This window comes from Parasteatoda tepidariorum, chromosome 9 (genome assembly GCF_043381705.1).
Source record: "Parasteatoda tepidariorum isolate YZ-2023 chromosome 9, CAS_Ptep_4.0, whole genome shotgun sequence".
Classification (NCBI taxonomy): domain Eukaryota; kingdom Metazoa; phylum Arthropoda; class Arachnida; order Araneae; family Theridiidae; genus Parasteatoda; species Parasteatoda tepidariorum.
Genome location: NC_092212.1, coordinates 24,105,986 through 24,119,560, shown reverse-complemented (window position 1 = coordinate 24,119,560; position 13,575 = coordinate 24,105,986). Strand labels below are relative to the sequence as shown.

The window sequence follows — 13,575 nt, the reverse complement described above, 5'->3', positions numbered from 1 at the left end:
AATCACATTAAAGAAGCACAATCTGTTGTATAATCATATTCTATCAGAAGCATGCTTTTATAAAACTCCACATTCTCTGAATAAAATGTATTTTATTCAATAAAATGTTTTATTCAAATTTCTTTACTAAATTGCAAATAGAATTTTAGACGACTAAAGAAGAAACATCGTATTTTATTTTCAAAGAGTTTTTAAATTGTAAAGACATACAAGATTATGCTCAACACTGTAAAATTATAATTAAAAAAATTAAATTTTAAAAAATAAACAACAATTTCTGCTTCTAAATTAGAGATGCAACAAACAAATATTTGGTATTTAGCCTATACTGCTGAACGCAGAATATTCATTTCGGAAGAATAATAGAAGAATCGTCTGCCGAAGACAAAACTGAATTCGTTTCCATCTTTCTTGTTTTCAGCCCTGGAAAGGGTTTATTCAATTAACAAAATAATAATGAAGATAAAGAAATTTGTGAAGGGTCCGATTAAAAGAAAAATCATTTTGTGAAGGGTCCGTTTTTAAATTAAAATATTTTGTGAAGGGTCCTTTTTTATGAAAAGATATTTTGTGAAGGGTCCGCTAACGGACCCAAATTTATTCTAAACAGACCCCTGATGATACAAATTAAAAAAATTTTGAAACTAGTAGTTGAGGTGTTATGAGAGGCTGTTTTGTTTTTTCAATCAAAATATAAGGTGAAATTGATGATGTTCTTTAATATTACAAAGGCATTATCCAGCCGAATTAACCTAAATACGCCTATCTTGCTAAGAGATTTTTGTTTGCGTTGTCTCCGTATTTACTGTGCTAACATTTTTATATTTGTTTTTATTACCTCCGGAAAGAAAAATTCTTATTGTTTCTATCATTTCTGTAACGATGTGTTTTAAAAAGAATAATAACACACGGGCATTCTTTAGTCGAATTAACCTAAACACACTTATCTTGCTAAGAGACTTTTGTCTGGGTCGACATCATATTTGCTGTGTTAACTTTTTTATAATGGTGCTTTTATTATCCCCAGAAAGAAAAAAAAGAATCTTATTGTTTCTGTTAGCTCTGAGAAGAACTGTCGTTAAAAGAGTGTATATTTAAAATAATATTGTAAACATGAACTTGGACATTGTTTCAATGCTCCTATAATTATTAATATATAAATGATTATTTTAAGAACTAATGTTCTAAAAGTTTTTGGCTCAGATGTATTTTTTTTATTATATGTATGATATACTAATAAATAAGGCCGGGATAGCCTGGTCGGTAGGGCGCTGGGCCCATGTTCGAGAATCTGTGGGTTCGAACCCCGCCGGCTGAAGACTCCCCGTGTAGTAAAGTGACTGATGCACATTAAATTTGTCGAGTCGTAAAAGTCCTCCATGTTCCCATAACAAATCAATACCTCGGGGGGTACTGGATTGGAGATCGATCGTTCTCTGATTCAGGTCAAAATTACGATCTGTGGATGAATGAATGGATGTATGAATGGGTCCGCCCTATAAACGGGTGTGACGTACGGTGTGCGAGAAGTCGAATTCTTGGCCATAGATGGCGCCACTGGAAAACAAGAATAATCGTACCTCCTCTGCAAAAACAGGCATACGTCAACAACAAACACTAATAAATCAATCAAAAATATTAACTTTTGGCCAAGATAAAGCATTAGTGTATTCATATGTTAATATTGGCAGCAGTATAAAATTCAGAAATTTTGTGCAGTAAATTATTATCACTATAAATTAAAAAATAAATATTTTTTTCAAATAAAACTGAACTGTATCTTAACTGAATTCCAATATAATGTTTAATTAATTTTTTAGTAAAATCAAATTTTTCTTTGTACTTACTTGCTAATTATTTAAATTGTTTTATAAATTCATTTCAGGTTGATGCTCTTAAATATTCATCACTCTCAGTATTGAAAAGGTTTATCCTAAATGATGAAAATTTGGAAATTAAAATCATTGGCAGAGGTTTACCTCCTGGAGGAGGGGGAGAAGTTTTGTTTCGTTGTCCTGTGGTCAACTACGTTCGTCCCCTTAAATGCCTTGATGCTGGAAAGATTAGAAGAATAAGAGGATATGCATATTCTGTGCGTGTATCTCCTGCTATGGCCAGTCGCATGGTTGATGCATCAAAAGGACTTTTACTAAAATTTTTGCCTGATGTGTATATTTATACAGATCACTTTAAAGGAAAAAATTCTGGAAAGTTAGTAATTTACCATTAAATTACATTTTCAGTCCTTGTGAAAACCATTATTTTTACAGCTAATCTTTGGTGATACATCATAAACAAAATTACTTAGGAACTTTATATGCTGCATTATCTTTCTTCAATAGTTCTCAAAAAGTAACCTCCAGTACGCACAAACAGAAAAAAATTTCATGAACCATCATCAGATTTATGGTCAGCTGATTTAAAAATAAGTCAAGAAATAAAAAGAAAATCATTAATTTTTGGAGATATTTAACATTATTTATTTATTATAATTATTATTATTTTTTTTGTGAAATGTGAGACTTAAGAGTTTTGCCTTTGTTTGAAAATTTTATGCCTCATAATTAAGGTGGGATTGAAATTTAGTAATCATCTGTTTTATTTTTACTTTTGTCAAAACACCGATTGTCAGATAATATAATGATATGTTATTAATAAGAATTACATTTTTTGAGAAGGTTATATATTTTCAGAATGTTATTTTAAAAAAGTATATTTTTCTTGTACAGGTAATCATCATGTTGCATTTATTTAAATTCTTTAATAAATGATTTATTTTATTGTTTCTTTAACATTTATTTCCCATTAGAAACCTTTTTTTCCCATATGTTATGATATAAAAACTTTTGTGTAAAAACATTAAGAACAGGAATTTATTTACAAAATCTTATTTACATTATTTCATCTAATGCTTATCCTAATGGTATATTGATAATAATTTATTTTACCATAGTTTAAGATATTAGTTTTTTGTTTTACATGTGAAGTTTTACTGCTTGAAATATTACAAAATACCTAAGTTTATTATAGCTCTATTAAAGAGATACTGTTCATATTCATTTACTTTTTACTTTGTTTTTTTTTTATACAATATTTCACAATCAGTTGTTTAATCATTCTATAATATTAACAGATCTCCTGGCTATGGTTTAACATTAGTTGCTGAAACTACAACTGGTGTATTTTATTGTGCTGAAGCTATTTCTAACCCAACTGGTTCTGGAGATTTCATTGTTCCAGAAGATGTTGCCAAACAAGCTTGTTATAACCTTTTCGAGGAAATATATAGAGTGAGTATATTATTTCTTAATTTAATGTGCTTGAGAATTATGAAGTAGTCACATGACCTGGAACATGTCTGAAGGTAGGGAAAAATGTTGATATTCAATGTAAACTGTGACTTTGTACACTTTGAGTCTTTTATTTAATGATTTTTTTGTCACTGTTTGAACTAAAAAATTTGGAATGAGAATATGAAATAATTGTTTGTTTTTTGAGAAAAGTGTTTGCTTGAAATATTTGATAAATAATGCTTTACTTACTTTTTTTTCTTCTCTTTTATATCAGTTCAGTTACAATTCCAAATGTTTTTTCTTTTTAAATTAAATAATCTACATTGTTGATTATTGAAATAATTATAAAATAGTACTATTATTTTTACATTATGTTAGCAGTATTTAATGAAATTAGGGTTATGTGTGTAGATTATTTTAGGCATTTAAAATAATCTTTTTTTGGACAATCACAAAGCTTCTAGAGGAATTATGAATAAATACAAAGTTTTCCATAATCATTGCTTCTTGATACAATATTTAAAGAATCCTGGTAAAAAAGGATGAAAAAAAAGTTTAGGATTAAAAAAAAGTATAGTGACATATTAGGTATTACAAATATTGAACTAATTACTAATGAGGAAGTTAGGACTGAAAATATTAAAACCTGTTTGATTATCTATTGTGGAGTTTGAAAGGGGTTATTAAAAACACCTCCGATTTTCACTGACCAGACAATCAAACTGTTATGTTTTTCATTGTGTTTTCCTCTCCAATGATTTTACTGGATTTGATAGTTTTGTCTCTTCCTTTTTAAATATTAATGTGTGACACCTGATCTATAAATTTTTCTATCTAGGATTTTTAAAATTATATCTTAAGAGTAGGAATTATGAAACACCTTGTATTTGTGTTATTAAGCCAGATTTGGTCAATCATAAACTTTTATTGATCTTATAGATAATTATTCATTATCTGTTATTATTTGTTATCTGGGTTCATTAAAATAAATAGGTATGCCAAGTTTCTACAAACATGTGTTTGTGCTTTTTTGACACAATTTTCAATAATTTCTTGGTCCCAATGAATGGGATTCATATTTTAAATATCCGATTGTAATTATTATTTTTTATTATTCCTTTGTATTTTGGATATTCTGGGCTAATTATTTTTGTGTATTTAAGAATTGCATTAGTTATTTTTAAAAAATGAATATTACTCTTTACAAAAATTCTAATTTGATATATAAATTTGTTTCTTTTAGGCATTATTAAATTACTATTCTTATGCTGGACTTAAGTTCAATAAAATTTCTTATATTTAACTTTGTAATTTAGTTTTTAACTAAGATACCAGACATTGTTATTATTTTTCTTTTTAATGGGCTAATTTAATAAATGTACATGTAAAATTTTGAATGGGATTTTACACACTTTTGTGTCCCTACTTTATTGCATGAAAGACTCTAGAATAACAAGTGAAAAGAACAAAAGCTCTTTTTCATTTGTTGTTTATTTTATTTATGTTTCTATAAAGATTATTCTGTAGTATTTTACATTTACTTAGATTAAAACTATAAAATTTGCAATTATTCCATTTAAAGCATATATTTTAATTACATTATTAATATTTTAATAATATTTTAATAATCTATTAACTTAAATTTTAGAGTACTATACTGATATAGAGAATGATATACTTGAATTTGTTAATCTTATATATTTTTTTAATTGAACATAGCAATTTTGTTGTTAAGGAACAATTTTGAATGATTAAAGAATGAACAATTTTGTTGTTAAATAAGTGTTAAAATTAAAATTCAATAATGCGAATTATAATTATTTTCTTAGTTTATCCTTTAACTGTCTGTCTCAATCACAGTTTGGGGTATGTTTAGTTTCTTGTATGATTTTTGATGGGGATACTGTGTTAGACAGGAATAGTATTATTTAAATTTGTTTAATAGTTTAATTAAATAAAGGGTTAATAAACTATGTAATAAGTATAAAGCAAAACAATGCAAATAAAGCACAGAAAAAAGTTATTTTTTATTACCGTTTTATACATAATATTTGTGCTATATTCAATTTGCATGTCCTCTTCTGTATTTTTTATTTGTGCTTTGTTTAAGTTGTGTTTGCTTTATTCTACGTATTACAAGTATGACACCCAGTCTGGCCTCTATGCATCACCCAGGAGTTTGCCTTGAATCACTCGGCCTCCTCTGACTTGATTTCTTGCCACCCATCATCACCAAGCTTTCATTAAGTGTCCTGCTCTCTTACTTAAGCAGTTGCATGCATGCACTTCGGTTTATCAGTAATCATTGAATGCTCCCTATCGGGGGGCAAATTGGGGTTAAGCTTCACTTATTCTACACAGTACAAAGTTTATCATATCCTCTTTTGTAAATGTTATAAGTAATTTTGTTAAATTTTTTATTCTATGTTTATAGGGTGGATGTATAGATTCAGATAATCAAAGCCTAGTATGTCTACTTATAGCACTTGGTACTACTGATGTTTCCAAAATTAAAATTGGACCACTGTCTCCTTATACGTAAGAAATATTCTGAACCTACATTTATATCAAACATTCTTTTCATTTCTAGAGTTTTTGAAAGAAAAAAATAAATAACATTTTCTTTCTGAGACATTCTTTGGAAAAAAAAATCGATTGCTAACTAATTGTTATAAATGAAACTAGTTTGAATTTTCAATTCTTAGAAATTAATAATATGTATCTATCTAAATATAATCATTAATAATATCTTTTTCTGAATTCTTTTTCACAGCTTGTACCTTGACATTGTGTATGCATTAGGTTATTTTTACACTTTGAGTTAGCATATTTAGACTAATTTTTCAAGTAGCACAAAGAAGATTTGAACTTATCAAAAATCTTTTGATAATTGTAATACTGGTCCGTTAAGCATTTTAAAAAATATTAAGTTTTAATTTTCATGATCATAAAAAGTTGTTATGAAAACTTGTAAATTAGTTAAATTTATGAAAGCAATTCTTTTAGTAGATATTGTTAGATATTCGAGATTCGATAAGTCTAGTTAGAATTCACTAAAAATAAAAATAATAAATAAGAAAAACTCTAACTCCATACTATATTATTTTAACTACAAATTTTCATCCAAGCTTTTAAACAATAAAAAAACAGATTTTATTAAAAAGCATGATTCTTAAATTTCATCTTCTATTTTGATCTTGAATCATATTCATTTGACTAAGTATCATAATTCTTGACTAAAATCGTTAATTTTGCTCACTCATCTTGTTGTAGTTTTGCAATGGCCTTATGGAATGAAGGATTCAGTAGATGAAAGTTCTGAGTCAAATTTTTTTTTTAAAAATATAGTTTTGGAAGTCTCTTTAGACTTAGTTTACTGTACAACATTATGCTATTTTGTCAAGTTTTTAAATTTCGCAATTTTCAGAAAACATTAAGAGGCAATCATTTAGTATTTTTACAGTGAGAGAAAGCTCCGATCACATTTTTTCAGCAAACTGTCTACAACTAATTATAGAAAATCTATCATTTAGCAGCAAATAAAAATGTCAAAAATGTGAATTGTTTAACACAGTCAGTTAAATGAGTGTGAAGAGTTCATAAGTTTCACAAATTTAGAAGCTTACAAATAAGAAATAAAGTGAGGCATGGACTTGTCAATTTTCCATGCATCTGTTGAATTTTGCATTTTTTGCCTCAATTCTGTCATAATCTTTTTAAATTTTGGTAATAACTGGGAGCTATCCACCAAATTGTTCAGAAAAAGACATTTAAGAACTATGAACAGCATGTTTGTAGATTTGTAAAACCTTGCCAACAAAGCATTGAAATAAGTTGAATCGAGAAAAAATGGTTTATTTCTTACATATAGATTCTAAAGTAAATTTTTGAAATCTACCTATTATTTTTCAAATTAAATCTTGTATGATACAGATTGTTTGTTACAAAAATTTGAACTTATCTCTTTTTACTAGTAGTTTATTTCAAATAATTTTAATTTAATTATAAATTTAATAGTCATGGACTTTTTTTAAAAGAATGATAGTAGGTACAGCTTTTTTTCCAAAACTGCTGTGGCAATACATAAACTTTAATGGTAATTTACTACAATTTTCTTGGAACTTTCATCCTCTAAACTCTTTAAATAATTGATAGTGTCATTAAAGCGTATGTTTATTTTCAGGATACAGTTTTTACGTCATATGAATGATTTTTTACAAGTAAAAATGAAACTTGAAACAGAAAAAAATGAAGATCTGCAGCTGGGTACACATAAAGTTTCCATAACATGTGTTGGGATAGGATTTACTAATATAAGTAGAGGTGTGCAATGAATGTTCCAATATGATTGGCTTTGTATATAGTTGCAATAAATTTTATTTTTTACTTTGATAAATAGCTTTATTTTCATTGGGTTTCAGTGTAATATTTTCTTAATTTAAATACAGTGGGGCCTTACTATAGTGAATTTATAATGCTCATATGCATCATCCGACTCAAGTCAGGTGAGATTGTTGGCTATTTCATATGGGTGGTATTCTTAAAGTGAGGCATTCGTATGAATCGCACGATGTTTGCTCGGTGAGGACGGGGGTTGTCATCTTTAAACCCCAATTCTGCTCCCACGGTATACCTGAATAAAAGAACGTGTTGTTTCAGAATGATGAGCTGATAAATTTGGCTTGCCATGTTTCCGATTTTAAACATGCGGATCCTTTCGGGAGCCCAGTATATTTTCAACCCAAACGAGCATTCCTGCACCACCGTAACGGTGTCATTTAATGATGCTGTTTTGGTGGTAACGGATACCTGGCGTTCTCCATATGAAAATCCGACGTGAATCAGACTGCAGCCTGGAATAAACCTGGATTTACCGGAAAACATCACACAAGCACTGTGATGGTGTTCATATTCTCTACTCCTGTCTAATTATTGACAACAGTGGGTTGCCTTAAGCGAAATACATTTTTGACAGGCCTGCGAGCATTCGGACAAATATTTCCCAAACGTCTGTATTCGGTTTGCCTTGAAAGCGTAGTACCCGTGGCTGTAGATAGCTGATGAGCCCAGTCTAATGCTGTTCTGCGTTTGCTTCTTTTAGCAGTTACTGCAAAATACCGATTTTTATTCGGCGCTGTAACTCAGAGCAACCTGTACTATAACGTCAACTGACATTTCCGTCATTTTGGAATCGTTACCAAAGCTTAGAGATGATAGTTTGAGCAATTCCAAATTCCTCAATTACTTCCATCTAAATACACCCATATTTCAGGCTGCTGGTAATTCTACCGCGTAAGAAATTATTCATAGGTGTCATGTGGGTACATTTCTGTAAGTCAATGCAAGTTTTATCGGAATGTTGTATTTAGGGGTAAAATGTTTTTTAGATACAAAAGTAAAATAAAATAAGAAATCTTGACATGAAATGTGCACTCTTCGCGGCGGAGTGCACCATTTAGTTCCGTCAGTTTAGATGTGGACTGCAGTATCGAAAAGGATAAACTTTTCCGTTGCGCACCTTTCTAAATCAAGCATCATTTAGCAATATTAACAGCTGGTAACAATAGCGGCGTCTATCTTTCAGTCCTTCTCGGGCAATGTGATTCTTTTGTTTGACCTTGATCGTCTTCCTAAGTTTCGATTTTATTATATTAAAAAAAAAGTGTGAGATGCAAAAAAAGGAAATAATAATTGATAAATATCACAATGGAAAAAGTTGATCAGATAACACCCACATCTTTATTAAACAAGGTATTTGATTGGTTAAAACAAAAAGAGCTTGTATTTGGAATTATTTAACTGCAGTTATACAGACATCGTAGCGTTTGTGACTTATATATACTTTTTAAATGGTGTACCATGGAATTAGAAATATTTCAACTTTTAGTATGCAAAGCCATGAAAATGGGTATCTGCGTATTAAAAAGAAGAAAAAAAAATCGAAATTGCCCAGTATTGATAATTAAAAAACCTTTTTGTTTTATCATAACAATGAAATGGGAAAGAAAGCAATGGTATTCTTATGAAGGGTTCCCGAGGGCCTTATAAATTTTAAAAAGGTGGTAACGAAAATGAAACAAAAGTTGAAAATTTAATTTTTGTGTAACCACCACTATCTACAAATTTTTTTTCGAAAAAAAGTATATATGCATGAAAATTAAAGCTTCTAAACTACTTAATGGCAAAATAAAATATTTAAATGAGATATATCTTTAAACAATAACATTAATTAACTACCATTACTAAAATTTCTCAAGGACCACGGGAGCCCTGTGATGTCCAGGGAAAAAACTTTATGAATCAAAATTAGAAAATAAGATATATTTAAAAATTCTTGGATGGTTTTTTGGTTTGGGCCCTAAAATGCAAAAGTTTTCTAATTGACACAAATGTTTTGTACATAAAACATGAAAATTAAATTATAGTATACGAAATTTGAAGAACAGAAAAAAAAAATTTACAAATTAAATTCGAGATTTTTTTTTCTTCAAAAATAAAGATGAACATATATTCTCAGCGATTCTATCCTAGGGATACTGCAGAAAGAGAATATTTTTTGTTAATACTGATTTAATTTAAAATCTTTATCACGGAAAGTGGTGTACCATGTGAACTTTTAAATAATTTACATGTAACTGTGTGGAAAATAACTTTTAATTAAATGTACAAAGTAAAGAATCATGCATCAAAACATAAACTTAGCTACTACCGGTAGAAATTTTCTAAAAAAGCGTAGTTACTTGGCAGCCCTGCATATATTAAATCTCAAACATTTGTATAACTTTTAACTATTTGAGAGAAATCTTTGGCCAAAAGCTGGAAGAGTTGACAGGTTTGACTTTACGTATCTAGGAAATGATATTAATGCTACATGTGAAATACAGATATAAGCCGTTAAAAAATTTAAACTAAGCTCTATATGCGATGGCTCAGGGGATAGAGCGTTCGCCTTCCAATCATGTGAACCGGGTTCGAATCCCGGCGTTGGCTGGGATACGAATTCCGCATCCGGCTCGCACCGACAGCAGTGATGACGTGAAATATCCTCAGTGGTAGACGGATCATGGGTTAGAGTCCTCTTGCCGTCAGGCTAACCGTGGTAGGTTCTCATGCTCTTCCTCTCCATGTAACGCAAATGCGGGTTAGCTCCATCAAAAAGTCCTCCACGAAGGCAAATTTCTCCCACTACTCGATCCAGGAATTCCCTTATCTTCTGGATTGGATTCAATATTACAAGGCTACGGCGTTGAACATTGGTAGTCGTAAACCCTCAACGCTGTCAGCTGTTCAACGACGGCTATAAAAAAAAACTCCTTAAAATATTAAAAAGTAATAAAAATTCAAGAATATTGGGTCAAGAATTTGGGAGAGATAATCGATCAGGGCCCCTACCATGAACTACTGGGAATGGAACTAAGATTCCCGCCTGGAATCGGAAGCCAGGGAAAGTTTGATTCCATGTCATCTCTAAATTGTGCCATGAACACTCACCGGGAATCAGACATTCCATGATTCTGGTTCTAAAGGCGTGTCTTGAATTTAACCAATCGCTGAATTTCTTCAATATTTATTTTCGTAATATGGCAACATTGTTTTAGCAACCGTGTGTTTGGAAATACTGATCCTCAATCTTTGTCCTGACGGTGCTGTGGAACTCAGTGCCGGATTAAGAGCCTTAGAGGCCCTAAGCACTTAAAAGATTTTCATGCTCCTTAAATGTAACTAAAAATATCAGCGTAAAAAATATTTATTTTCTTCAATAAAATTAAAGTAAGTATATAAAAAAAATTAATATCATTGCAAAATTAAATAGTTTTTGTAGAGAATCAATAATGGGAATCAAAATTTTTCAATTTACTCTTTGAAGAATTTTTAACGCTTACCACATATACTGGGACCTCTGAACTAAAATCAATTCTGGTGTTCGATTTTTTAAAAAAATTCCCTCATCTACAAAGAGAGAGAGGGGGGGATTAAATTTGGTGATAATCCTATCTCCAGCCTTTGTTCCCCTCTCTGTCTTTAGAAAGTGAGGTGTCTATCGTTTTTTGTTTTAGCAGTGGCAAACTCGAATTCTTCCTTTTTTTGCACTCACTTAAAAAGCGTGGCGTTTAAAATTTTATTTAGCATTTTAATGCAATTTTTTTTTAATACAAACAATTATTAATTACACTTAATTCATTAATTACAATCAATCAAAAATATTCTACATATTCAATGTGTTGAATACACTAATCAACACAGAAATCAAACTGTAAAAAGTTCTGAATTAATAATAAGTAAATTTTGTAATTGAATCATGATATGTTACTTCATTTTGATTTCACTTCTGAGAAAATTTACAACAGAAAGTGAATTTTGTATTTAAGTCATCGATTGCTTTATAACGCACAATATGCTTGCATTGAATACTAATTTTATTGTAAATTCACAAAAATTTGTATTTAAGTCATAGATTGGTAACAACAGCGCGATTGCTTTATAACGCATAATATGCTTGTATTGAATACTAATTTTATTGTAAATTCACAAATTGTCAGAGAAGAAGCTTAACGGAAAAAATTTATCAGTTTTATTTATTTATGTTTTTTATATTTTGTTTACATAAAACAAAAAATTTGCAAAGTTTGAGAGATATAGATCGAATAGTTTCTAAGTTAATAAAATATCAAAAGTAGTATATTTAAACCATTAGACCAATTTCATTTAAATTTTGTATTTTTTCATTCAAAATTACATATTTAATAATGTTATACCTTACAACTTCTCCCTTCATTGGATTAAATATATTATAATAATTATTATTTTACATGGAATTATATTCGAATAAAAGAATTTTGTAATTGTTTGCAAAAACTTTTTTGATTCACTCATCAAGTTCTCGAGATATAGCGAAATACACCAAAAGTGAAATTAAAATGAAGAGGTTCAAACTTTTAATCGCTCTCCTGTATAAATTATTGGGACAATATTTTCCAGATTGTGGATGATACCCCCCTCCCATATTTCAAGGGTCAGAATACCAAATTAGTCGAAAAAATTAAAAAAATATGTTTATTTTGAGAAAGAGCTTTTTGTGTTTGATTTCATAACGTTAAATATCATCAGCATTAATTAATTAACATATTTAATGTTAAGTCTTTGAACTATTAAGATTGAGTATGTGAAAATGCGATCATAAGATTAGATCAAAAGTTATTCTGAGCATTCACTTTTTATTTTGCTCACAGTATGTCAAATTCGATCATTTTAACGTGAGCTGGAGTATAACAACCTACTCCTCTTAAAAACAAATTATTTATTTCGTCAAAACAAAATTAAACTCTTATTACATCATAAAACATGTCAACTATTTCCACATTAATTTTGAAACTAAGGATATTTTTCAATTGACAAGCATACATATACGAGTAATTGGCAGTTCTATTTAAAATCAATTAATTAAAGTGACTTACCCTATGATAAATAAAAATCCCATAATATTGTAACAATATTTTCAATAATCTATAAACAGGAAGGAGGAACACAAGTTCAACTTACTTATTGTTACTTTTTTCGTCAGTTTTAAAGACTTCGAAAATTCTTTTCCTAGCCTCGTTGCATTATTAAAATTTTTATTTTATTTTCTAACCGTCGTTGAACAGCCGACCCAATGTTTGGGTTTACGACTACTAATGTTCAACTCCGTAGCCTTGTAATTTTGAACCCAAATCCAAAAGACAAGGGAACTCCTGTATCAAGTACTGGGAGAAATTTTCTTCCGTGGAGGACTTTTTGATGGGAAAAATCCGCATTTGCGTTACACGGAGAGGAAGACCACGAGAACTTCCCACGGTTAGCCTAACGGCAAGGGGACTCTAACCATTGATTCGTCTACCACTGAGGATATTTCAAGTCAGCACTGTGGTTGGTGCAAACTGGATGTGGAATTCGTATCGACCAGCCATCGCTGGGATTCGAACCCGGTTCATCTTATTGGAAGGCAATCGCTCCCTCCCCTGAGCCATCGCGGCTCGTTATAAAAATTTAAAAGATGATGAATACTTCAAACCAAGTCTTCTTGAATATGAAATAAACAAAAAAACATTCTGAGTCAAGATAGACTCGCACTGTTTAAGTTTTAAAGGTTCAATTTTTTAGTGGAAAATTAGTAAATGATGTATCTCCTAATCATGTAATTGGTTGAAAAGAATATGTCAATCAAGGAGCTTCTCTTTTTTTAGATCCTCCAGTTTTCTGTCACCAACAAGAAGGGCAATTTAAAATTGTCAAGCTTATATCT

At 29.9% G+C, this 13,575-nt stretch overlaps 1 protein-coding gene across 1 annotated transcript; it reads left to right on the top strand.

Moving 5' to 3' along the window:
• Positions 1-1,885: 1,885 nt before the first annotated feature.
• On the top strand, positions 1,886-7,689 carry LOC107437459 (RNA terminal phosphate cyclase 1; the record flags this gene model as incomplete). Its single annotated transcript, XM_043055986.2, is given in 4 exon segments — positions 1,886-2,211; positions 3,134-3,290; positions 5,728-5,831; positions 7,477-7,689. Coding segments are annotated over 4 exon segments (738 nt in total), but the record flags the coding sequence as incomplete, so codon positions are not given.
• Positions 7,690-13,575: the final 5,886 nt, after the last annotated feature.